Source organism: Cottoperca gobio, chromosome 2 (assembly GCF_900634415.1).
Source record: "Cottoperca gobio chromosome 2, fCotGob3.1, whole genome shotgun sequence".
Lineage (NCBI taxonomy): Eukaryota > Metazoa > Chordata > Actinopteri > Perciformes > Bovichtidae > Cottoperca > Cottoperca gobio.
The window spans coordinates 12,239,856-12,264,336 of NC_041356.1; the positions used below are offsets into that span (position 1 = coordinate 12,239,856).

The 24,481-nt window shown below is 47.0% G+C and overlaps 1 protein-coding gene across 2 annotated transcripts; it reads left to right on the forward strand.

Moving 5' to 3' along the window:
- Positions 1-447: 447 nt before the first annotated feature.
- ahr1b (aryl hydrocarbon receptor 1b) lies at positions 448-18,241 on the forward strand. Of its 2 annotated transcripts, none has more exons than XM_029445531.1 (11): positions 448-1,030; positions 1,316-1,503; positions 6,855-6,973; positions 8,730-8,819; positions 10,031-10,157; positions 10,268-10,404; positions 11,417-11,622; positions 11,706-11,815; positions 13,429-13,570; positions 13,655-15,017; positions 17,972-18,241. In XM_029445531.1, the coding sequence occupies exons 1-11, from the start codon at positions 990-992 to the stop codon at positions 18,116-18,118; spliced, it is 2,670 nt and encodes an 889-aa protein (XP_029301391.1). In that variant the 5' UTR covers positions 448-989; the 3' UTR covers positions 18,119-18,241. The 2 variants fall into 2 exon arrangements, with proteins under 2 accessions (XP_029301391.1, XP_029301399.1); XM_029445539.1 differs by having other exon boundaries at positions 10,268-10,299.
- The last annotated feature ends 6,240 nt before the right edge of the window (positions 18,242-24,481 follow it).

Consider the following 24,481-nt stretch of genomic DNA (forward strand, 5'->3'; position numbering starts at 1 on the left):
GGGATCCATCTTACTTTGACAGGCTGCGTTACAAAGAAAACTAAAGCGTCCCTGAAGTGTATCTGTGATATCTCCTCCTTTAAAGAATAGAAATGACTGTAAAGCAGAAACTACTGCTGAAATCCAAAGGCTTTAATATGTATTAATTCATAGAAATCTATAATGTGTACAGTGTACACATTATATTGTTTGGGTTGTTATTACTGACGCATCAACATGCCTCATTTTGACTACTTTATAAAATGAATTAATAACATATTAAAATAGCATTACTCGTGTATAACAAGAGCCTTGTTCTACTTTGTTGTTGTCTTTTTTACATTTTGAGAGATTAAATGTGAAATGAATGTCCCACTTTGTTTTTCCATGACGTGACCTTTGACCCGATGCGCGCTCCCGACGTCAAATCAGTGACCACGGAGCGCGCTTTGGTCCGGGAGCGTGACAGCAGCAGAGAGGGCTAAAGGAGGAGAGAGGAGAGGACGATGAGGACGAACACCATTTAACTTTCTAACGTTTTCATTTTAACGTTTACTTGGGGCTGAACTTCGTCCGCAGGATGTGAATGTTAAATTGAGGTTTTTATTGCGGAACATCCGCGGGATTTTGCCCCGCCGGCGGAGCGCCATGGACGGGATAACCGGAGCGGCAGTGCTCCTGTGATGGTCCCGGAACACTTCGACGGGGAGCTTTAGTGCGTCTGTTGTATCGTGAGTTCACACAGTGACATTGTTTATGTTGAGTAATGGCGTGTGTTCATCCATTTTCATATGAATTTGCACAGAATACAAGTTTTAAGTCAGCTAACGGGAACGTAACCGTTAGTTTTTCAAACGTACCGCTAGCTTAACGCCGCTCCGTGTCCGTCCGTTAATCACGTGACCGCTGCTGCCGCGTCCACCGGATTACACCTGGAGCTGCACATCAATTAATCAATTAAGACTTTATGGATCTTCTCCAGCTTCACTGAATACATCAACAATAACAACATGTATGCTGGACGGAAGAGAAGGAAACCGGCGCAGAAGGGGTACGTGTTTCTGATTCTGCTCATTCAAGACTTTTATTGTGTTTTATGCATTATTATAGTTATTGAAGACAACATATTGAACAACAGTCATATAGAAGGTGTAAATATTGACCAAAAGCTATGTTTTAACACCAGACTGGGTTTTTATTGTGTAGTTAATGATAGATCACAACACATGCATATCCAATATATCTAATGCTAATATAGATCAACATAACATGTTCCCCATCTGTCAGTGTATATACGTGACACTTGACCCTAACCCTAACTATCATTCATGTCCAGAGTCAAACCCACCCAAGCTGAAGGCGCCAAGTCCAACCCGTCCAAACGCCACCGTGACCGCCTGAACTCGGAGCTGGACCGGCTCGCCAGCCTGCTGCCCTTCCCCGAAGACGTCATCTCCAGCCTGGACAAACTGTCCATCCTGAGGCTCAGCGTCAGCTTCCTCCGCACCAAGAACTTCTTCTCTGGTAGGAAACACAACATTATACTATATATTATATAAGCCCAGCTGGAAGCAGGAGGGGGCGAGCGCTGCATACATCAGCTGATCATACATCATACATTCATGAGAGAATAACTAAATGCGAACAGGAAGCCGCACACTTTGGTGCTAAACTACTTTGGCAACTTCAGTCGTGGTGACGATGACAAGTCTTGAAATTGAGACCGATGGAGACAGAAAGTGAAGCTGGTAAACGTCAGCGTGGAGTCTACTGAAATATCTTTTCACACCTCACACAGAACCTGTGGACACAGCGGCAGGAACACACGCAGGAACACACGCAGGAACACGCAGGAACACGCAGGAACACGCAGGAACACACGCAGGAACACACGCAGGAACACACGCAGGAAACACGCAGGAACACGCAGGAACACACCAGGAACACGCAGGAACACACGCAGGAACACACGCAGGAACAACGCAGAACACACGCAGGAACCACGCAGGAAAACACGCAGGAACACACGCGGAAACACGCAGGAACACACGCAGGAACACACGCAGGAACACGCAGGAACACGCAGGAACCACGCAGGAACACACGCAGAACACACGCAGGAACACGCAGGAACACACGCAGGAACCACGCAGGAACGCAGACGCAGGAAACACACGCAGAACACACAACGCAGGAAACACGCAGGAACACCACGCAGGAACACGCAGGAACACACGCAGGAAACACGGCAGGAAACACACGCAGGAACACAGCAAGGAACAATCGCAGGAACACGACGCAGGAACACAACGGCAGGAACACACGCAGGAACAACACGCAGGAACACACGCAGGAACACCGCAGGAACCAACGCATGAGGAAACACGCGGCAACCACGCCCAGGAAACACACGCAGGAACCACGCAGGAACACGCAGGAACAACGCAGGACACACCGAGGACACGCAGGAAACACACGCAGGAACACAGCAGGAAAACACGCAGGAACACACGCAGGAACCACGCAGGAACACACGCAGGAACACGCAGGAACACACGCAGAACACACGCAGGAACACACGCAGGAACACGCAGGAACACACGCAAGGAACACACGCAGGAACACACGCAGGAACACACGCAGAAACACACGCAGGAAACACGCAGGAACACACGCAGGAACACACGCAGGAACACGCAGGAAACACACGCAGGAGGAACACACGCAGGAACACACGCAGGAACACTACGCAGGAACACGCAGGAACACACGCAGGAACACACCGACAGGAAACACGCAGGAACACCAGGAACACGCAGGAACACACGAGCAGGAACACACGCAGGAACACCGCAGGAACACACGCAGGAACACCGCAGGAACACGCAGGAACCACGCAGGAACACACGCAGGAACACGCAGGAACACACGCAGGAACCACACGCAGGAAACGCAGAACAATGCAGGAACACACGCAGGAACACGCAGGACACACGCAGGAACACACACAGGAACAGCAGGAACACACGCAGGAACACACGCAGGAACACGCAGGAACACGCAGGAACACACGCAGGAACACGCAGAACACACGCAGGAACACACGCAGGAACACGCAGGAACACACGCAGGAAAACACGCAGGAACACGCAGGAACACGCAGGAACACAGCAGGAACACACGCAGGAACACGCAGGAACACACGCAGGAACACGCAGGAACACACGCAGGAACACGCAGGAACACACGCAGGAACACACGCAGGAACACGCAGGAACACACGCAGGAACACGCAGGAAACACGCAGGAACACACGCAGGAACACACGCAGGAACACGCAGGAACACACGGTGGTGGAAAGAAAGAAGGTCAGCGAGAGGTCCTGCAGGAGAAGTTGCACCAATAAAAAAGAAACGCAATTACACCTTTGCAAACAATTTCACAGGCTTGAGTTAAATGTACAACCCATGGGGGGGGGGAGGTATAGCTCAGTACTTCATCGCATGACGCGTATTATTTCTTCTTCTTCTGTTCCTCAATGTATATTTCCAACATCCAGATGTGCTGTGAACTCCTCGCAGCCTCTCAGCTGCTGCCTGGTGTTAAACTGAGCCTGAAGAGTTTAAACAATGTTGGGAACCAAAAACACTATATTTATATATTTATATATATATATATATATATATATATATAATATATAATATAAATATATAAATATATAAATATATATAGAGAGAGAGATTTCTATTTTTTTAAAGAGGTTTCGAGGTCGTGGCCTTTGTGTCTGGGCTGCCTGTGAACCAGGCTCTATTTAAGAAGTGGTGAAGTGGCTTTGTCGAGGAGTTAGCAGGCTTACAGGCATAACGGATGGATTTTGGGGATGTAGGTGTGTGTGTGTGTGTGTGTGTGTGTGTGTGTGTGTGTGTGTGTGTGTCCAACAATCAGACTTCAGGAATCGTTAACCGTAAGCTCGCTGTAGTTGTCTCGTCACAACTGAGCACCAGTGAAGGTGTTTATTACTTTAATGCTTTCTATGTTGTTTTATAAAGCACTATCTTGGCATGTTGCTCTCGGTGTTGTCGTTACAGTAATTAACTATTTAATTTAACCGACGTCCAACTGTTGTCTTTCTTTAAACCGCTAAAGAACAAGCTATCAGAGACTTAATCTGGCTTTAACTCTGCTTAGAGACACATCAGACCTGCTTGTTACTCTCTGACCCTGCAGAAACAGGCCAGAAGACACTCCTCTGTAAGTGCATGAACCCTGGGCGACCCCCCCCCCCCCCCCTCGTAATGTCTTAATACACCCTTAACGCATTGTAGCTCCTCTTGCCCGTGGCCACGAGTCGACCCTTGTCCCAAAGTCTCAGTCACAGTAATGTAGGTCTGAAGAGACTGTAGCGAGGAGGAGGAGGAGGAGGAGGGGGAGGAGATGAAAGCCTCAGAGAATAGAAACACGGCGGGATAATCCACTCACGGCCGCTTTACAGACCTTTTGAAGAAAGAAGGGAGGGGGGGACACAGGCACCCACATTTCAACTTTTGACGACTGCAACCTCAGAAAACCCCGTTTTCTTTTCTTCCAGTGTCCATCGTGTGTTTATCCTGCGTCTGTCCACACCTTTAATCACTCCCCATGCTGGGCACTCTGTACGTTTGTGGAAGGGTTATGTTTAGGTGAAGTTACACAACAACTGTTCTATCTAGAGTGGCCTTCAACGGCCATGATGCATTCAGGTGCTCCTCCCATTTCCCGAGATGAGAAGCTGTTCTGACTTCAGCGTGTTCATGAGCTTTAAGTGATGATGTGGGAACAACATGGAGGCTACAAAGCACGTGTGTCGTATGTTATTGCAGAGCGTTTAAACAACACGTTGATATCTGTTTCTGTTTCTGCTTGAGAGTGTGCATTTTCAGTCGCAACCTCATTTTTCCAATTATTCCGACATCACATGAACGCAGCACAAACGTGAACTGTATGACAATCAGTCGCCCTCTGCTGCACCACATCCACTGTACTTAACATATACAATACATTCATAAAGGAAGACTGCATCTACTATAGTTAATACGCTGGTGTGTGTGTGTGTGTGTGTGTGTGTGTGTGTGTGTGTGTGTGTGTGTGTGTGTGTGTGTGTGTGGCCACATCTGTCTCCATGTGAAGCCATCTGCCAAGTGCTCAGAGCAGATTAGTGCTTGCTTATGTAATACAGCAGCATTGTGTTTCACTGTTTACATCGATGACGCTCCGCTCCGTCTGTTTCTTTATTTATTTCTGCAACGTTACAATAAATTAAAGTATTAAAACTGTAAGACGTTCTGCGTGAGGATAATTAAAGGGGTAACATGAAGTGTTGAAGATGATTCATGTATATTTAATACTCTTTAAGCCCAACAGCCACAAACACACTGTAGTTTGCACATCTCTGTTGTACGTGTTGTCATCGGGGGATGCTCTCCTCCCGCCGGCCCCCCCCCGCTGCACTGGCTTGAACCTTTGAAACATTTATTTCGGTCACGGCGACGAGTAGCCGGATTAGACGGGTCATTGTTTGTGTCATCGTCCCTCCAGACCGACTGACGAGACGGCAGAAGAGAAGAAAACATCTCCACATTTGAGATTGTCAAAGAGTTTCATTAATTATTATATTAATCAAACAAACATTCATATCGTCCAAATACATGTGTCACATGCGGCCTCACTCACTGATGTATGAACTTCCTGTCTGTGTCCTATCTGCGCTGCTAAAGCGTCTGTTGTGATGTTGGCGTCCTCGCCGCCCTCCGCTGTGCCAACACATCCCCCTCCTCCTCCCGGTCGCCTCGGGGTGTTTTTTCTTGCCGCCGGCTCCCGTTCATGACGTCAGGGCGCAAAATACCCTCCACCCCTCCTCGCTGTTAATTATTGATCGTGGACATGCTCTTCCTCTCTCTGCGCTGGAAGCTTCCACTGACTGTCACTGCACACGACGCTGTGCATGCAGACATTAATGTCAAGAACAGCTGTGAAGGAACATCCTGAGGACTGTTCAGTGCATGAACAAAGTCTTATTCATTCAGTTTACATCAGGAGCCGATATAAAGATCCATACCATATGTACATAACAAATATATGTTCTGACAACATGATCTCAAAGGTCATGAGAAGGTCACCTTTGCATCTGGAATAGATGACCTTGAATAGAAGTAGATTGGAATACTTACTGTAAGAGTTAACATGATGTCTCATGATAGTAAATCTAACTTCAGTGACTTGCTGCTGGATCCATGTCGAGTGTGTGGTTGTTTCTGTCCCGTGCTGATACCCTGAGGCTGCCGACACAAAGACTCCATACCATAATAAACAGACACGGTGGAGCTTTATTGATCCCGGTGTGGAGTTTGGGTCGCGATCAGAAGAAGCTTGAGTGGTTGAACCTTCAGCCTTTGTGTTGTCTGCAGAGACTTCCTCTTCCATTAACGTCTCCGCTGCTGCTTCACAAGAGCTCTTTGTTTTCCCCAGACTCAAGGGGGTCAGAGGTCACAGAGAAGCCCCTGTGGGACGTGTTGTCTGCCTGGCTACAGGAAAGTGTTGCGTGGATTCTATCTCCTCTCCTCCGCTCTGACTGTAGGTGTGTGTGTGCGTCAGGTGTGAAGCCCCACCCTTCGCAAAACAGAGCGAAGGAGAGAATGTGCAAAGTAGACGGTACACACAGCAACGTGCATATAAGAAGAAAAAACAATCACACACACACACACACACACACACACACACACACACACTCAGCTCTAAGACCTGATAGATTCTCGTGACGGGCTTTTTTAGAGACGTCTGCAAACCGATCTGTGTAACTGTCCGTCTGTAACTTGTCCTCTCTGTTTCTCGTTCTGCAGTGACGCTGAAGAACCAGCTGTCCACCGGCGTGAAGAAGAAGAGCGACCACAGCGATGACAGCGATGACAGCAAAGCGTCTGTGGATGGTCGCATCCCTGAGGGGGAACTGCTGCTGCAGGTTGGTGAAGCTTCCATCACCAGGAAACATGTTTTACTGATCTGCTCTCTGGTCCTGTAGTTAATGTGGAGGACACTTCACAAACATCTGGATACAGTTAGTGTTGATCACTGTCCGTCCTCAGTACGCCACTCACTGCTCATCTCACCACTGAGGCTCTGAGTTAGTTGTGGCTTTTCCCCCGTGTCTGCACACAACAACAACAATCAGCTGTTTTAGGTCAGAGGCTGCTCTGCACAGCAGAAACGTCTTGTTTTCTTCGTCTTACTGCTTTTAGAGAGAAAGATTAGTTTTAGTACCACAGTGGTCCGTTGTTTTTCACTTCCATCTCACACTATTACTATCCTTTTGGTTTTAAAGTCAACATAATGACTGTGAGAGACCTCCCCCTCGGCTTTACGGAGCTTTATAGTGAGTTTCAGCTCATTGTTAAACCGTCTGGCCCACAATCTAAGTGTTCCCTCTCAGCGCTCTCACAGCAATGCTCTCAGAGAATAAGCTGTAACACGTCACTGTGCACAGCAGACACACAGTTAGACACTCGCTGCTGAACGTGGAGGAGATGGTGCAGAGCTGAAAGAGAGAGAATCCTGAGACGTAGTCCACCCATTGGTTCGAAGGGACCATATCAGGACTGAAGGGAAGTTAAAGTGGTAAACAGCTGCACCCGACAGCCTCTGATAAATCACTGTATTGATCCCAGAGGAGTAACTGGGTCAGTGCAGGAGAAGGATCAGCAGCTTCCTGCCTTCAGCTGCTCTGTTCCATTACAGACACCGGCCCATTAATTATACAGAGCCGGTGAACACATCCATTATTGAAGGGAGGGGGGGGTTTGGATGAAGGATGTGTTGGTGGAGGGGGAAGTCAACTAAAAGCATTTCAAGTATTCCTGGATGTTTGATCGTGTGCCACCAAATCTTTAGCATCTGATCGTCCATCGTTAGTCGTGTGATAGAGACAACAAACAGATGAAGCTACAGGAAATGTGTGTGTGTGTGTGTGTGTGTGTGTGTGTGTGTGTGTGTGTGTGTGGGTGTGTGGGTGTGTGTGTGTGTGTGTGTGTGGTCACATGCCGCTTTATGGCAGATTTATTTTCAAGCTTAAACCTTAGATCCAAAACTAATCTGGTCATTAATTTATGATATTTAACATTTGCAGGTTTTAGATGCCTGACTGTCGGTCGCCGTGCAGCGAGCGGAGCCCAACGTTTATCACGCTCTCCAGCAACAAACACAATAAAGAAGATAAAACCAGAGATGTTTGGTGTTTCTGCTGCTCAGCGATAAATGTACAAATGTGACGAGCGAGTGAATAATGTGTGAGTTAGAAGCTCCGACTGATGCTCGTTAATGTCTGACATCGTGGCGTTTCAGAGATGTGTTGCAGAGAGTCATGTGATGTAGACGTGAGGAGTGTATTAGTGTCTGTTCCTACGAAGGTCACCGTCCTCCTCATCAGGGAGGTGTAGGCGGATGTTCACAGGATGCCGTTGTGACTCTTGGCGGTGTCAGGACTCAGTGTCATCACCTCCTCACTGAGCCCCGAGGCTCCAGGAGGGAGAGGAGGAGCGAGGATGGAGGCGTTCGTCATCCAGTACTGACCTCCTTCTCCTCCCTCGTCTTCCTCTCTTTCTGCCCGGGGGACATGTCTCAACCCTGTTTTAGTTTCTTCCTTGTTTAGAAACCAGAAACCATCCTGGTGGTGTGTGGGGGGACCTTTAGCTGCATGTCTGACTGTTTGATGTTCTCTGCAGGCTCTGAACGGCTTCATCCTGGTGGTGACGGCTGAGGGAATCGTCTTCTTCTGCTCTCACACCATCCAGGATTACATCGGCTTCCATCAGGTAAAACATCCTGAAAACATTTCCGCTGGTCCAGCAAGAGAGGAAACACAGCACCGACAGGAAATGACCCAAAAACACAAGGAATTATGGGTAGAGAGAGATGGATATAGTGTGATGCTCATAATCAGATATCTGCAAAGACACATTTCCTGTCTAGGATAACGTCCGGGTCATGTGACTCTCATGTACAATCTTTTTGGCTTTAATTGGTTAATGTGAAACATAAATTACTATATTTCTTGGCAAGTGAACGCATCGTCCCGAGGGCCCTGAAGATTGAATCAAACGCACATATGGAGCGAGAGTTTAATACAACGAAGCGCCGCTGCCTCGAGTCTGATCTCATTTTAGAGAATGTTATTATCCAAAGTCTGTCTGACGCACCGTCCAAACACACACACACCCTGTACTCACACCTCACACACACACATGGGTGTAAACATCACCTCTCACCCCTCATTTCCCCGTCCACCTGAGGCGTGTCACCATGCATTTACCAAGCAAACCTGAAGTCTGTGTGGAAGCTGCTGTCTCTGCTCCCCGGGAGTGTTTGGAAATAAAATACATTTCGTGTCAACGGCTGTCGTAACACCCAAAACACAAGACTGGAGTATGTGAGGAAGACCCGGCCACCGTCCTGAAGCTTTAACATCTTGGTCTTCACAGTTTGGTAAATACGAGTGCTTGAATTGTTTGGGCGTCACGCAGCCGGGCTCTTGAAGCAAAGGTTGTGCTGCTGTGCCGAGGCTGAGACCCGCCCCAGCAGGGACAGCAGTGTGTTCAGCACCAGACTATTACACCATCAAATAACCAGCGTGTGATGCTTCCCATGTTCAGAACAGTTTTAATTCGTACAGCTTCCCCCCCCCCCTTTCATTGTGAGAAATATTTCTCTTTCTCTATAACTCCTCTGCCTGTCAAAATAATTTTTCGGTGACCTGTGTTTGATCCCCCCCACACTGGTGGTTCCAGTCTGGTGCTGAGCCAGGTCCTGCTGGGTCGAGACGGCGGTTATCAGGGTCACAGCGGGTCGTTGGCTCCGGTCCAACTGTTGCAATCAAATGTTCAGTGACACTTGATTTCTTTTGGCTCCACTTCAAGGCAAACGGAATCAAACGCACCCCTCAGGCTTTCTGCTGACAGCGGCTTCTTCTACTAAACATCTGGCGACGCGTCGTGTTCACTGTGCACCGATGTTTATTATGTTTCAGACGGACGTGATGCACCAGAGTGTGTTTGATCTGATCCACACTGAAGACCAGCAGGAGTTCAGGAGCAACCTGCACTGGGCCCTCAACCCCCCCGCCGACCTCAGCCCCCCCACCGACCCGTCAACAGGTCTGCTCACTGAAGACTTTCTGTATACGCCACTCCACACCCAACATTACGCTGCTGCGTTACAAATGTGGAGTATAATAAAGACATAAGTTCATATTTGATGTCCTCAGATGGCGACTCAGTGTTGACCACTTCCTGCCTGGTGAGCTACAACCCCGACCAGCTTCCACCTGAAAACTCGTCCTTCCTGGAGAGAGGCTTCGTCTGCCGCTTCCGCTGCTTGCTGGACAACTCGTCCGGCTTCCTGGTAAGACCGACTATACAGCAGATACACGTACCAGAAATACTGTTAATATGACACTAACACGTCACTTCATCACATTTAACCAGATCTTAGAAGAACCTGTTCCATATTGAGGCTTGTGGTGTTTCCAGGCCTGCTCGCAGTATGGCGTGCCACCTCGCAGTCCCTCGGCGATCAGAAGCCACCATTTACTCCTGTAATCCGCCTTTAAAGAGCCTCGGGGTCTTAATCCTCCCACAGAGTTGGAACTTGCTTGGTCAGAGTTGGTAGCTCCAGACCGCTCACTAATGGCTCTTCACTGGTTCCTCCCCTCACAGACGTAATCTCTTCAGAACAAACAAGACATTTAAGGTCTCGTTATATTATGTCTGTCAGGGTCTTTATTGCATGAAAGCTCGAGTTCTTCATCGTTTTGGCCAAATAAAGTCCAGCGGTTCTGTGAAGGGGTTCGAACCCGCGGCTCCTCTCCTCGTGCGTTTGCGTGAGCATTAAGCCAGGTTTCTGCTTCTGTCTACCGCTCGCTATGGCTTTGTTTTCTGTAATCCCTCCTGCTATTCGGGGCTAGATTCCTGACATCACGGCTGCTGGCCCTTAAACCCACCAAGGTCAATTAACCAGAGCCAACAGAGGCGGTGGGGGTCCTCACACGGGATGCCACAGGGTGAGAGGAGGACAGCAGACAGGAGAAAGTGCTCTTCACACATCCCCAGAACACTTCTAGATTCAGTGCGTACGCCCTCCAAGTGTTTGAGGGTCCAACACTTAATGTATGTTTCACTGACAAGATATCGAACGCTGGAAACTTTGTGCAGTCATGTTTTGGCTTCGCCTGGATTGTTGTGGCTCCTCGTGCGTTTGGTGCGTCCTCACCTGTCACCTGTGTTTGGATGATCATCAGTTCTGCATGTGGGACCAGATGCAGCAGCTCCAGGGTCTCCAGGAGGAGTGCTCTCCACATTACCTGATGGTGCTCGTGGACCTCATCTTATTTGTGATTTATGTGCTCTCCTCTCAGGCATTGAACATCCAAGGTCGACTCAAGTTCCTCCACGGTCAGAGCCGTCAGCAGTGCGGCAGCGAGCGGAGCACCCCGCCTCAGCTCGCCCTGTTTGCCATCGCCACGCCCCTGCAGCCTCCGGCCATCCTGGAAATCAGGACCAGGAACATGATCTTCAGGACCAAACACAAGCTGGACTTCACACCCATGGCCTGCGATGCAAAGTGCGTGCTCTGAACACCTCACACTTTAGTTTATTGGCGCTGCTGATGGTCGTCACACTGGTCTTGTTCTTGGTGGTTTTCAGGGGTAAGATTGTTCTGGGCTACACGGAGGCGGAGCTGAGAGTTCGAGGTTCAGGTTACCAGTTCATTCACGCTGCCGACATGCTGTACTGCGCCGAGAACCACGTTCGAAGTAAGTAACAGCTGTTTGCAGCCTGTGTGGTCTACTCACAGTTTACTTATTCGTTAGTGAAGCACGACTGGAAGGACATAAACGAGGGGGGAGGGGTGGGAAAGGTAACTAGGGATAATAGGCAAAGATATCTATATCTATATATATATATATATCTATATATATCTATATATATATATCTATATATATATATATATATATATATATATCTATATCTATATCTATATATATATCTATATATATCTATATATATATAGATATATATAGATATATATATATATATATATATATATAGATAGATATATATATAGATATAGATATATATATATATATAGATATAGATATAGATAGATATATATAGATATATATCTATCTATCTATCTCAGCTGCTGTCTTTCCTTTCTGTTTTATATATATGTATCATGTGTACCAATATATAACGCCTGCGTTGGCACAGTGTGCAGTGTTCTAAACGTGTGTTAGGGTTAACTCTGACCTCTTCATCGGTATGAACGGCTGCCGGATTATTAGTGGATGTTTTGTCGGGGAACTCGTCCGGCTGCACAGAATGTGGCTTCTCGGATCAGTAATGTGTAATGACCCGGGTCTCGTGTTTGGCTCAACACTACATTCGTAACACATGCAACAAACAAACACTCTGACGGCGGAGGAAATCTCCGAGCGAGAGTCAAGTGTCCTACTTACCTTGTGTACCGGATGACCCGGTTAGTCGTAACCATGGCGCCCTCAACGCGCCGCTACCAGACACGCTCGCTCACAAAGACACATACTGTATGCATGTAGTCATGCATACAGAACAGGAACACATGCATATGCATTTGGAAACATACAACGTAGAGATACATGCATGCTCTAATGCACGCACAGATGGGAAGGAAGGTTTCTGTGTAGCGCCACAGACCCTCAGGTTATCAGATCATCACTATGAGGGAAGGAAACCTAAACGCCTGCTGTGGTTCTGCTGAACGTGACACTGGGTCACAGAATATCTACGCTTCGCTGTTTCTCACAAGAGTCCTGAGACATGTTGCAGTTCCTTCTAAAGGTCTACTCTACAGATCCCAACATGATGTTCCTGTATTTAGTGTTTTACTCCTCACATATAGTCTATTAATAGACCCAGAATACTAAAACTAGCAGAACTAAGAATATCCATCATGCAGGATGTTTTACACGACTTTAGTCCCGTTTGGACTAAACTTTCCTGTCATGATGAACACATTGTTCAACCGGGAGAGAGAGGAAGCAGCGTTCCTCTGGTTCTGTGCTTCAGCGTGACGCTTGTTTATAAACTAGACGTCGCAGAAACATGACCCGCACCACAATCACACGCACCGACAGACGCAACGCTGAGCCGTGGAGATGAGGGACTGGGAAGGATGTGATGGTGCGCGTGTGTCGGGCTGCCTAAGTGTGTGCAAACAGGAGTTGTAACATGTGCATGTAGCCAAAGTGAACATCAGCAGGTAGCCTGCACCGCAGCAGCACGCCCCACTGAGCAGATGCAGTGTGAGTGTGTGCACACTGCGAGGCATGCAGACGTAAACAGCAGTGACACGGAGCCTCTGATGTCTCGTCTGATGTGATTCCAGTGATAAAGACGGGCGAGAGCGGCCTCACCGTCTTCAGGCTGCTCACCAAGGAGAACCGGTGGAAGTGGGTCCATGCCAACGCCAGGCTCGTCTACAAGAACGGCAAGCCGGACTACATCATCGCCACGCAGAGACCCTTGGTGTAAGTGGACGCCGGTTCCAGCTTGACTTCTGAGTTTTATCTAATTCATCTGTTAATTTCTTTCTGTAACGCGTATTTTCACAGGGATGAGGAAGGGGGGGAACACCTGAGGAAGAGGTCGATGCACCTCCCCTTCACCTTCGCCACCGGAGAGGCGACGCTCTACCAGACCGGTTATCCGCTGCACGGCTTCCCTGATTCCTTCCAGGGCAAAGCCAAAGGCAGCAAGTCCAAGAAAGGCAAACTGGACAAGAGCTCTTCGGACGACCTGGACCCAAAGTCCCTGCTGGGAGCGCTGATGAGCCAGGACGAGTCTGTGTATGTCTGCCAGCCGGACACGGAGCCGAAGACTTCTTACCACAGCAGCCTTTTCACCGAGCCGCAAGGGGACAGTGATGCTTATGGCGGCATGTTGAGTGGCGACAGCTGGCATATGGCATCTAACGGCGAGACGGGGAGATGCAATAGCAACAGTTATGACCCACTGCTGGCCACTTTGGACTCTCTGTCCCTGGACGGGGAGGAAACGTGCTCCAACAGTGAGCTCTTCAGCGCCCTGGAGAACCTGGGCTTAAATGCTGAAGACCTGGAGCTCCTGCTGCTGGACGAGAGGATGATCCAGGTGGAGCTGGGACCCAACCATGTCCCATCACTTAGTGACCTTCTCACCAACAACGAAATCCTCTCCTACATCCACGACTCACTGGAAAGCGGGACAGAGGGGGACTCCACTCGTCCATCAAACCCCGACTCGGCCCAGCAGGCGTGCCTCGCACCTGCTGTCCCTCCGGCTCTGCCCATCATCCAGCTGTCGCAACAGATGCAGCAGCACATCAGTGCTCGTGAGCAGGTGAAAGCTCAACACACGCAGTCTCTCTCCCAGCCTGGAACAGTGGACACCAAGACTGGGATTCCTAACGGTCACTGGGTGGTATCGACAGAGAACCACCATCCCCCCCATACTATTCTCAAAGCCTCGCAGTTGAACGGCGAACATAAGCACCTTCACTCACTTCTGGAATCGAGTCAGCAGTGGCAGCTGGAGCAGGATCAGCACTCGCTCCACCTCCAGTCGCAGAGCGCTCTGCTGCCGGGCTTCCACACTCAGCTCACAACAAACGGATCTTACCTCCCGAACGGACACACGGCCTTCCCACCGAACGTGGAGGTCAGCCACGCGGGTTACAACATCGCCAACGCAGCACATGCAGGTGGCACGGCGCTGAGCGGCGTGACCACACCGGACGTTTGTCACTACCAGAGTTTGGTGGCCGCCGCTCGGCCCTACCAGCAGGTTCCTCCATCCTGTTTGTCCCAGTGTCCCACCCAAAGCTCTGCTCTGGAGTTAGAGGAGTTACTGGGACTGTCCCAGCCTCAGCACAGCCTGCCGTCATTAGAGGCCTACAGCATGTTCAACACCGCCGCGCAAGACTCCCCTCACAGCAAGGTAAGAGACCACGCAGACACGACACCCAGCATCGCCATGTGGTCATCCCGTCTAAACTGAAGTTTCATTTTTCATTCAAGAATTCTGTAAATAATCAAAGAACAAACGTCTTTTACTCGATGCTGTTCGGCGGCCGCTAACGTTCCCTCAGCTCGTTTCTCTGAGAACTTAAGATCCAGACGCCCGAGCACTAAAATAAGATTCATTCAGACATTTAAATAGTTATTTAAATCCCAGACGATAAGGTCCTGTGCAGGTTTCATTCTCCTTTCAGCAAGTCTCATTGGTTGGAGGGTTATTTCCTATTTTATACCATCTGTCCCATAAACGCCAGGCTGATGCTGCACGTCCGTGAGCAGGTGAGTAATGCTGCACAGTCCCACTGAGACCTTCTGCCTCGTGTCAGCCTGTCTCTCAGGCTGCCAGAGAGCTAAACTCTTGATCCTCGCCCACTGACGGGCCTGAAGTCTGCGCTGCCCTTAAATACAAGTGAACATCAACAAACCGAGGGTTGCAGAATGTACAACGCTTCTACTCTGCGCTGTTCTCTTTCACTGTCGTGGAAATTGATTTATTTTCCGAGTCAGCACACAGAGGCCCCGGGCCTGGCACGGAGCTCAGTGTAAACTGTGAGGATGTGACCAGACACGCCATGTAAATAAGACGAGACGGGTCAGAGCAGCGCCGCCTGACACTGACTTCTCTGGATGAGTCTGTAACACGTTTTATTTATTATACTTACAACACACCTGATGCAGTTTGTTTAAAATGCAACTCCTTTAACGCATTAATCTTCATTTCTTTATATTTTGATGTCCGTTGTGGAGTTGCGAGCGGCCTTCATGCTCCAAACGATTCTAAAAGAACATAAGCTCCAGATAAATCCATATTAAAAGTAATCGTTGGTTTCAGCAGTAATGAAATGAATGAGTTGATACTTACATTAAAGGAACAATGTGTGTGTAGAAGCTCTTAAGTGTAATTGTAGGGACCTTGCAGACTCACCGCAGCGAGCATTATTTGGGTTGTTTAATGAGACTGTGTAACGTTCAGGGGACGCAGGAATTTGTCTTTAAAGTCCAACAAAACGTTTTCCCAGTAATGACAGAGCAGCGCGGGCTGGGGAGCGTCATCCTTAAAGAGCGCTCATCAGTGGGAGTACAAAGACACGCGTCGCTGGAGGTCTAGAGAAGTTCCCATCGTAAAACATAATGAGGCCGATCAGGAACGTCTCAGGAGCACAAACGACACCTCTGACACCTCAGTAGCTGCGTTGACTGTGCGACATCGTTGCCGTGCGTCACGGTTAAACGTGAAAGCTTCGTCTTGAAGTCAAGATGTCCGACAGTAAAGGTCTCCTTGTGTTTGTCAGTGTTATTGTTTGACGGCGAGCGAGATATAATGAAGTACGAGAGAGGAGAGGAAAGAGTGAGAGAGTACATTAATGAAAAGAATAAGGTCGGCCCCAGAGATGGCCGACCCCGCCAGGCATCCATTCATCCCCGCCCCATTCAGCCTCCACTGTTATTCTTCAGGGTCACTGACTGTCGCTGAAAGAAAAACACTGGCATGCTGCTCAGTGAAGCGTGAGCGGCGCTGACCTACAATTTGACTGTCATCATTACCTAATGCTGTGAACGCAGGGTGGGGGGGGGCAGGCGGCGATGCACCCAGACTAGTCTCAGCTCAGAGAGGCGACTGGAGTTTTACTGTCGTCTGTATAAAAGTGCAGCAGGGAGATGTGTCCAAACACTGATCACCCTCTCACAATGAATACACAACATCATGTGTTCATCACGAGGAGCGCCTAGGAGTCATTGTGCACGCAACAATAGAGCTATTATTCTCAAGATGTCACCGAGAAGTAAACGTGTAAAACGTTGAAACCAGATTCAAAGAAAACAAGCGAGATAGATTCAAAGCATTTCATGTGTTCATGTGTTCATGTGTTCATCAAGATCTCTGGTTGTTTAACGAGTAAATGATCTTCAGCAACTACAAACTGAAGATTTGTGACTTTAGAAAGGAACATGTCCTCGTTGGTAATGTGTTCATGTCTTCATGTCTTCAGATGTTCATGTGTTCAGGTGTTCAGGTGTGTTCATGTGTTCAGGTGTTAATGTGTTCAGGTGTTCATGTGTTAATGTGTGTTCAGGTGTGTTCAGGTGTTCAGGTGTTAATGTGTTCAGGTGTTCATGTGTTAATGTGTGTTCAGGTGTGTTCATGTATTCATGTATTCATGTATTAATGTGTGTTCATGTCTTCAGGTGTTAATGTGTTCACGTGTTAATGTGTGTTCAGGTGTGTTCATGTATTCATGTCTTCAGGTGTTCATGTATTCATGTGTTCAGGTGTTCATGTGTTCAGGTGATAATGTGTGTTCAGGTGTGTTCATGTATTCATGTCTTCAGGTGTTCATGTGTTCATGTGTTCAGGTGTTCATGTGTTCAGGTGATAATGTGTGTTCAGGTGTGTTCATGTATTCATGTCTTCAGGTGATCATGTGTTCATGTATTCATGTGTTCAGGTGTTCATGTGTTAATGTGTGTTCAAGTGTGTTCATGTATTCATGCCTTCAGGTGATCATGTGTTCATGTGTTAATGTGTTAATGTGTTCAGGTGTTCATGTATTCATGTGTTCAGGTGTTCAGGTGTTCATGTGTTCAGGTGATAATGTGTGTTCAGGTGTGTTCATGTATTCATGTCTTCAGGTGATCATGTGTTCATGTGTTCAGGTGTTCATGTGTTCATGTGTTGGATGGCGTCTCAGGACTGCAGGAGGGAGCAGTAAGAGAACACCTGCTTTCTACTGCAGTGGTGTTTAAACACATTCATGAATCTTTCTTGGACTAAGAGACGATTCATTCATTACACAGATTCATGTGTCCATATGAGTTTTTCAGTGGTTCTTTAAGGCGACACCATGAAGATAAATCAAATCCTTTGTTTTCCAGCTGGAGAACGGTTGCCTCCTCGCTGCCACCAACGCAGCGTACATCAGGACGTGTCTGATGCCCAATGGAAATGGAGTGGCCACACGCGACATCCCCGACGGACTCCCTGCGCTGCAGGACCCCCAGAAGTCTGGGTTTTTCCTCTGAAAGGTTGACTGAAGAGTAGAGGAGGCTAGAAGAGAAGAAGAGTAGAGGAGGCTAGAAGAGAAGAAGAGTAGAGGAGGCTAGAAGAGAAGAAGAGTAGAGGAGGCTAGAAGAGAAGAAGAGTAGAGGAGGCTAGAAGAGGAGGCGAGAAGAAGAGAAGAGGAGGCTAGAAGAGAAGAGGAAGAGTAGAGGAGGCTAGAAGAGAAGAGGAAGAGTAGAGGAGGCTAGAAGAGAAGAGGAAGAGTAGAGGAGGCTAGAAGAGAAGAAGAGTAGAGGAGGCTAGAAGAGGAGGCGAGAAGAAGAGAAGAGGAGGCTAGAAGAGAAGAAGAGGAGGCTGCATCCTTTTGTTTTAAACAATCACAAGAGGGAGGGAAAAGAGGCAGCGTTTCCAGAAAGGACTTCATATCAGGTTGTTTCTGAGTCTCTTCCTGTAGTCCAACGTCACACTCGTGCTACTCGGAGAACCGTCAAGGCGTGGCGAGGAAAGACCCGTCACACTGCGTGTTATAATATTGATAGTCGTGCGCTCACTGAAAGTTTAATTATGATGTTTGATAAGATTTGTGTTCTTTGTTGTCAGTCAGGCGTGAACCTGAACGGAGCCAAAACTCATCACTGTGATCTGTACATACACTGAACGTCCTGCAGAGACGAGGGGGGGGGGGGCGTGTTTGAGCCATTGTAAGTAAAAACAAAATCTGGGGAGGGATTAAATTCTTTAATTCTGAGATTAAAGTGGTTAAAATTGTGAAAGTCAATCACACATGGTGTCTGCGAGGAGGTTCATCCTGCCCGAAATCTACCGTCTCTGTCCCTCCCCAGGATGATGCTTTGAGAAATGGTCTCCAGTTATATTAAAAGATTTAATATGTTGTTATTTGTGCAACAATAACGCTCACAAACGTCACACGAGTGTAAGAACACATGTGCTTGTGTTTCCTCGTGCATCATGTCGAGAGGGAGCCGTGAGATGAGCTGTAGGGTTAGTAGATGTCGTTCGTCCTGGTGCTTTACATGTCAACAAAACAGCATTTCTTACCGTTCATATTGTTGAGATGAGATTCAAACAGAAGCTAAAAGTTCAAACTCGTGTTTTTATTTGCTGCTTCTGTGGCGCCGCGTTTACACTTGAGGTTTACGATGATGTGCACTTACATGTATATTAGAGACGTGATCAGGAAGCTTTGTCCGTCGCTGGCACTGAACTCCAACATAAAGAGCATTTTAGTTTCCTGACCGGAGACGGTGTGAGATGTCCCGTTAATGCCTTGTCTCGGCGGCCGCGGCCAGTCAGACTCCCGCTTGCTTCATCCTGCAGTCGTGTCGCGTGGGGAACACTGAGTGCACTTACATGCACGCAGTAATCCATTAAGGACCTAATTGTAAATAATAGATTACAACTGAAGGCCGAAGAGGAAGCGCATGGAAGCATTTCTCAAGTTTTAGTTTTCCCGTGATCACAGACGACTGAGAGAATATATGCACTTCAGTTGTCTTTTTTTATCTTCATATGTGGTCATTATGTTCACGTTAAAGTAAAGATCAGAAGCAAAGTGCTGATCCGGAGAACAGTATCAGATATAACTTCTGCTCTGAGCTTTGGAAGTGTCCTGTAATCGTACTGTGTTGGTAGTAAACGTGTCACCAGACGATATAATGAAGTTTGGAATGATAACCTGAAAGCTTATGCTGCGTTCAAGTCCCGTCAGATTCCCTGTAAATAACAGCTTCCTAACTGAACATTATTATTAAGATGAAAACAATACGTGTGCTGTAGTTCTCATGCGTCTCTTGCTCACGTTTAACAGCTGCAGACACACTGGACAGCATTTAGCATTTAGCACCGACTCAAAAACCAAATGAGAAACATGAGCACGTGTCTGCAGTCGCTCCATCGTTGAATGTTTAGACTGCGTTTGAAACATGAAGCTTTTATTTCACTACTAAAGGTGCTTAAAGGTGATTTGGTAGCGTCACAACGACGAAATGCATTTACAGATTCTCTTGTTTTTTGTAAACTTTTCTTATAAAACAGAATATTTAAACCAGTTGTATGAAAGATTATAAAATGACAAGGCGCTTTAAAAACAACAACACTGGTTGTGTGTGTGTAACTGTGTTTTTTAATGGTGTTGTACGAGCACTACTTTAAAATCACTGCTCTTACAAACTCTTTCTCCAGCACTGGAAGTCGTCCTGTACCAGAGAAGCATCGTGCGACTCCATGTTGTCTGAATATTGTTCCCAAGAGTCGTGCGTTTTATCTTTATGTCATGTTTGTCACTTTAGCTCAAAACAAAAACGGTGCCATAACGGTGAAGCCTGTCCGTCGTACCTTTCCAAACACTGGAGCGACATCTTCATTTTAAATCCACTTTAAAGTGTTGTATATGTTCATTGTGTTACCAGCCGGTCTCCGTGAGCTGTCATGTCGTGGTTCATGTTTTATTTTGAAAAGCACAGACTTTATTTTGCTACTTTTATCACTGAAGGTCGTCGCTGTATGTGAACAATGTTTTAAAGATGCAGTTTGTCTTCGAGCTGTGTGTTGAAAATCCTCTTGGATCCTGGAAATAAAGGATTTTGTGCAATCACAGTGAAATGTGTCGTGTGTGTGTGTGTGTGTGTGTGTGTGTGTGTGTGTGTGTGTGTGTGTGTGTGTGTGTGTGTGTGTGTGTGTGTGTGTGTGTGTGTGTGTGTGTGTGTGTGTGTGTGTGTGTGTGCTGACACTCCTCACCTGTATAACTAAACTAATGAAACAAGAGAAGACACACCTTTAATCATTTAGATCACGCAATAAGAAGAACGTGAGGAAACAAGACAATCAAATAACAACAAAAGATTACAGCAACAAGAATAAACAAACTATATATAAATAAATAAAAGGTATTAGTTGTGTGCAGAAGAATAATCCACTCCTGAGCTGCATCATGGGACCTCAGAGATGTAAGAAACCAAAAACCTGAGGAAGCTTTTAGCTGCTGTCACTGAAGCGACAACACACTCACACACACTCACACACACTCACTCACACTCACACACACTCACACTCTTCTGCTTTTTGCACCAGCAGATGTGTGAAGTCGCGCACAAACACACACTGACAGCGCCGGAGACAACACACTGAGCTGAAGCATCATCTCGTAAACGCTTCTAAAAGCACATTTGGATCCTCAGGTTTGAGCTTCTTCATGATGCAAGAAGAAGGATGAAGATCAGAGCTCCTCGTGGATCCATTTTGTTTGTGCACTGAAGATAAAAGCCTGAGAAGGTGTTTTAAACTCCATTCTACCTGCAGCACAAAGACTTCCTGTCCGCTCGCTCACATCTTTCATGACTCGCCCCGAATCATTTATGAGAGTTTTTCTTCCCCCGCAGTCTTCAGCCGGTTAACTTTGCCCGCTTGTGACGTGATCAATCATCCACGCAAGATGTTGTGTGTCCCACTTTAACTCCGTCGGGCCGGCGCGTCACAGCCCGCTGCAGCCGGCCGCCGGGGGGGCCGCTGGGACAGCGCAGACCTCACGGAGGACGAAGCAGCCGACAGAGAAGATGTTGTTGTTGTGTTGGTTTCCTCTGACGTTTGTGCACAAAAGGTTTCATTTAAAGGAGATTATTGTTACTTTGATGCATCGCTGTGCTTCTGACACCTCCAGGGTGAACCGGGACGTTTCATGTGTAGTATGTCTTTACAGGTCAACTCAATGTGTGTGTGAGTCACGTCCAGAAGACCGAAGATCCTCCAATGTGTTGCACCTCGGTCCGGAGTCTCTGCTGTTCGTCGCTGCTGCGCAGATATGAAATATTTAATGATGTAGAAGCACTCAGGCCGGCTCCCTGATGGGGAGTTTCTGTGAGTGCACAGCTGACCTGCTTTCACTGTTTCAAACAGGCTCACACAGAAATCCTGCTTTTATTTGCTATTGTCTAATATTTCAGGTAATCTTATATTATATATATATAATATATATGTGTGTGTGTGTGTGTGTGTGTGAGAATCACAATAATGTACGGCAGTGTTCTGATATGTAAATGTATCTTTGCTTGGAAGCACCGCTGGAGCTCTGATCGATTCTCTCTGATTGATTTTTCTGTCCAAGTCTGTTTCTGTTCATTTCATTTTGCTTTTCTTCGTCCACATGCGGAGCTGCAGCAGGAAACATCTCTCTCTCTGCACACTGCACACGCCCTGTCTCCACCCGCCGGGCTGTCAATGTGCATTACCTCCGGCTCAACACACACTCCTGCACTTCCTGGTGTGAAGGTAAAACACACTCCTGAGGGGAAGGCAACAAGAAATACTGAACATGAACTCATACGTAGATATATATATATATATATATATATATATATATGTGTGTGTGTGTGTGTGTGTGTGTGTGTGTGTGTGTGTGTGTGAGGCTGTGAGGAGTCATTCTGTCTGCAGTAAATGTCTTTACGCAGCAAGTAAAGAGGTCAAACTGCATCAGATCATAACAAGTCCTCTTCAAACACAATATGTCATTTTCTGCCACTCGGGGGCTCTGAAGGAAAACAACAGTGAAAGCTGGAGTTTGGTATGGTGGTGCAGCAGCAGTGCATCATGGGAGTTCTCCTCTCCTCTGATTCAAAGGTTAAACATCAGTTCCTCGTGCACGCTGTTCGTCTGTCAGCTTGTTGCTCTGAGAACTTCAGATCCAGACGTTCAGGACTAAAATCCTTCATCCTTCAAATGCAGAGTTAAAAACACCAGGATGTAGGAAGTGTCTTAAAACTGGAGAAACAGTCAGATGACACATTCCTCTGGAACACAACTCACTACATGATACATGATACATGATACATGTATAATTAGACATATTAATGCAGAAAAGTTACATCAGAAAAACCTTTTTCAGTAATTGCAGGTGGTCAAAGCCGACGTGTAGCGAGCTAAAAGGTCAGGTGTGTGTGTGTGTGTGTGTGTGTGTGTGTGTGTGTGTGTGTGTGTGTGTGTGTGAGTGTGTGTCTGCAGGATGCTTCAGTTGAATGTCCCGACCTTTACTGAGTGTCGGTGTTCAGCCTGCAGGCGCGGCCCTCAGCGTGACGCTCGGGGCAGGTTTGATGGACCGCTCTCTCTGCGAGACACACTTCATTACAACTCATTCTAAATACTATATAAATAATATATAATAATATAATACATGTGAACTCTCAGAAAGGTTTTAGACACATGGTGTCAGACATTTAGATATTAACACACCAAGTTCAAGGTAATCAGCACAAATATTGTCTGTAAAGTTGTAATTATTATTCATCTTTTTGCCAACGGTGTGCAGATTCCATATATTATTATATCATGTAATCACTAATAATAAATAACTGCAGTGAATATGAATATTTCCTGCTGTTCTGTGTTTGATGTCGTATTAAAGTGACAAAACAAGACATTAAAACACATGAATAATAACCTGATATTATATATGTATGCAGATGTGTCAGCAGCTGCAGACTGAAGGGACTGTTTACCTGCTGTTGTGATTTTGTTTCTCTGTCATCCGTGTGACGCGTCACTGAGCACCTTCATCCGCATGGTTTGACCTTTGACCCCCGGCCTTCTCACACACACACACACACACACACACACACACCACCCACTGGTTTGTGTGTTGTGGGTGACATGGCTGCCATTACTGTGTCCTCCATGTCAATATGCCAGAACAGGTTGGATCAGTGCGTTTGTTTTGCCCACCCCAGCAGATGAGGCTGGAGGAGAGGGCATCAAATATTGATGCTGGAAGCTGAAACACACGACTGCGCCCGCCTCAAGGAACAGAAAACTTCTAGTTCCACTTCATATTGTTTACAACACATGCACATTGTTTTCTTGTGAGCTGCAGCACGACAGGATCCGGTTTAAAATCAGTTCACATTTTTAAAACGTCTTGTTCTGGTGGATAAATGTGCCATGACGGACGGAGTCAGTCGATTTTATACCACAAGTCTTTTGTTTGTTGATAAAACCAACATCCAGGCTCAACAATAAGGCTTGTATAAAAGTAAAACGACGGGCTCGTAAATCTAGAGATAAGAAAGAATTAAACACATCGTTGACGATGGAAGCTCATTATGGAAGTAGCTTAGCAGTGATACGTGTTGCTTCCTTCTCATCTCCGCTGGTGCACATGCGCAGTGCCGATCGGACACTCGTGGAAAGACGGCGACAGGTAAAGAAAGTTAATGAGCTGAAGTGCAACTGAGCATTTCAAATATCCTGCAAACAGGAGTTTAGTGGCATTAAAGCACGTGGGCGGAGCTCAAATAAAGATAGAACATGACTTAACGTCAGTCTAAACCACGAATGCATCAACCCTGAACATTTATTATTGAACTCTTTATTAAATCATC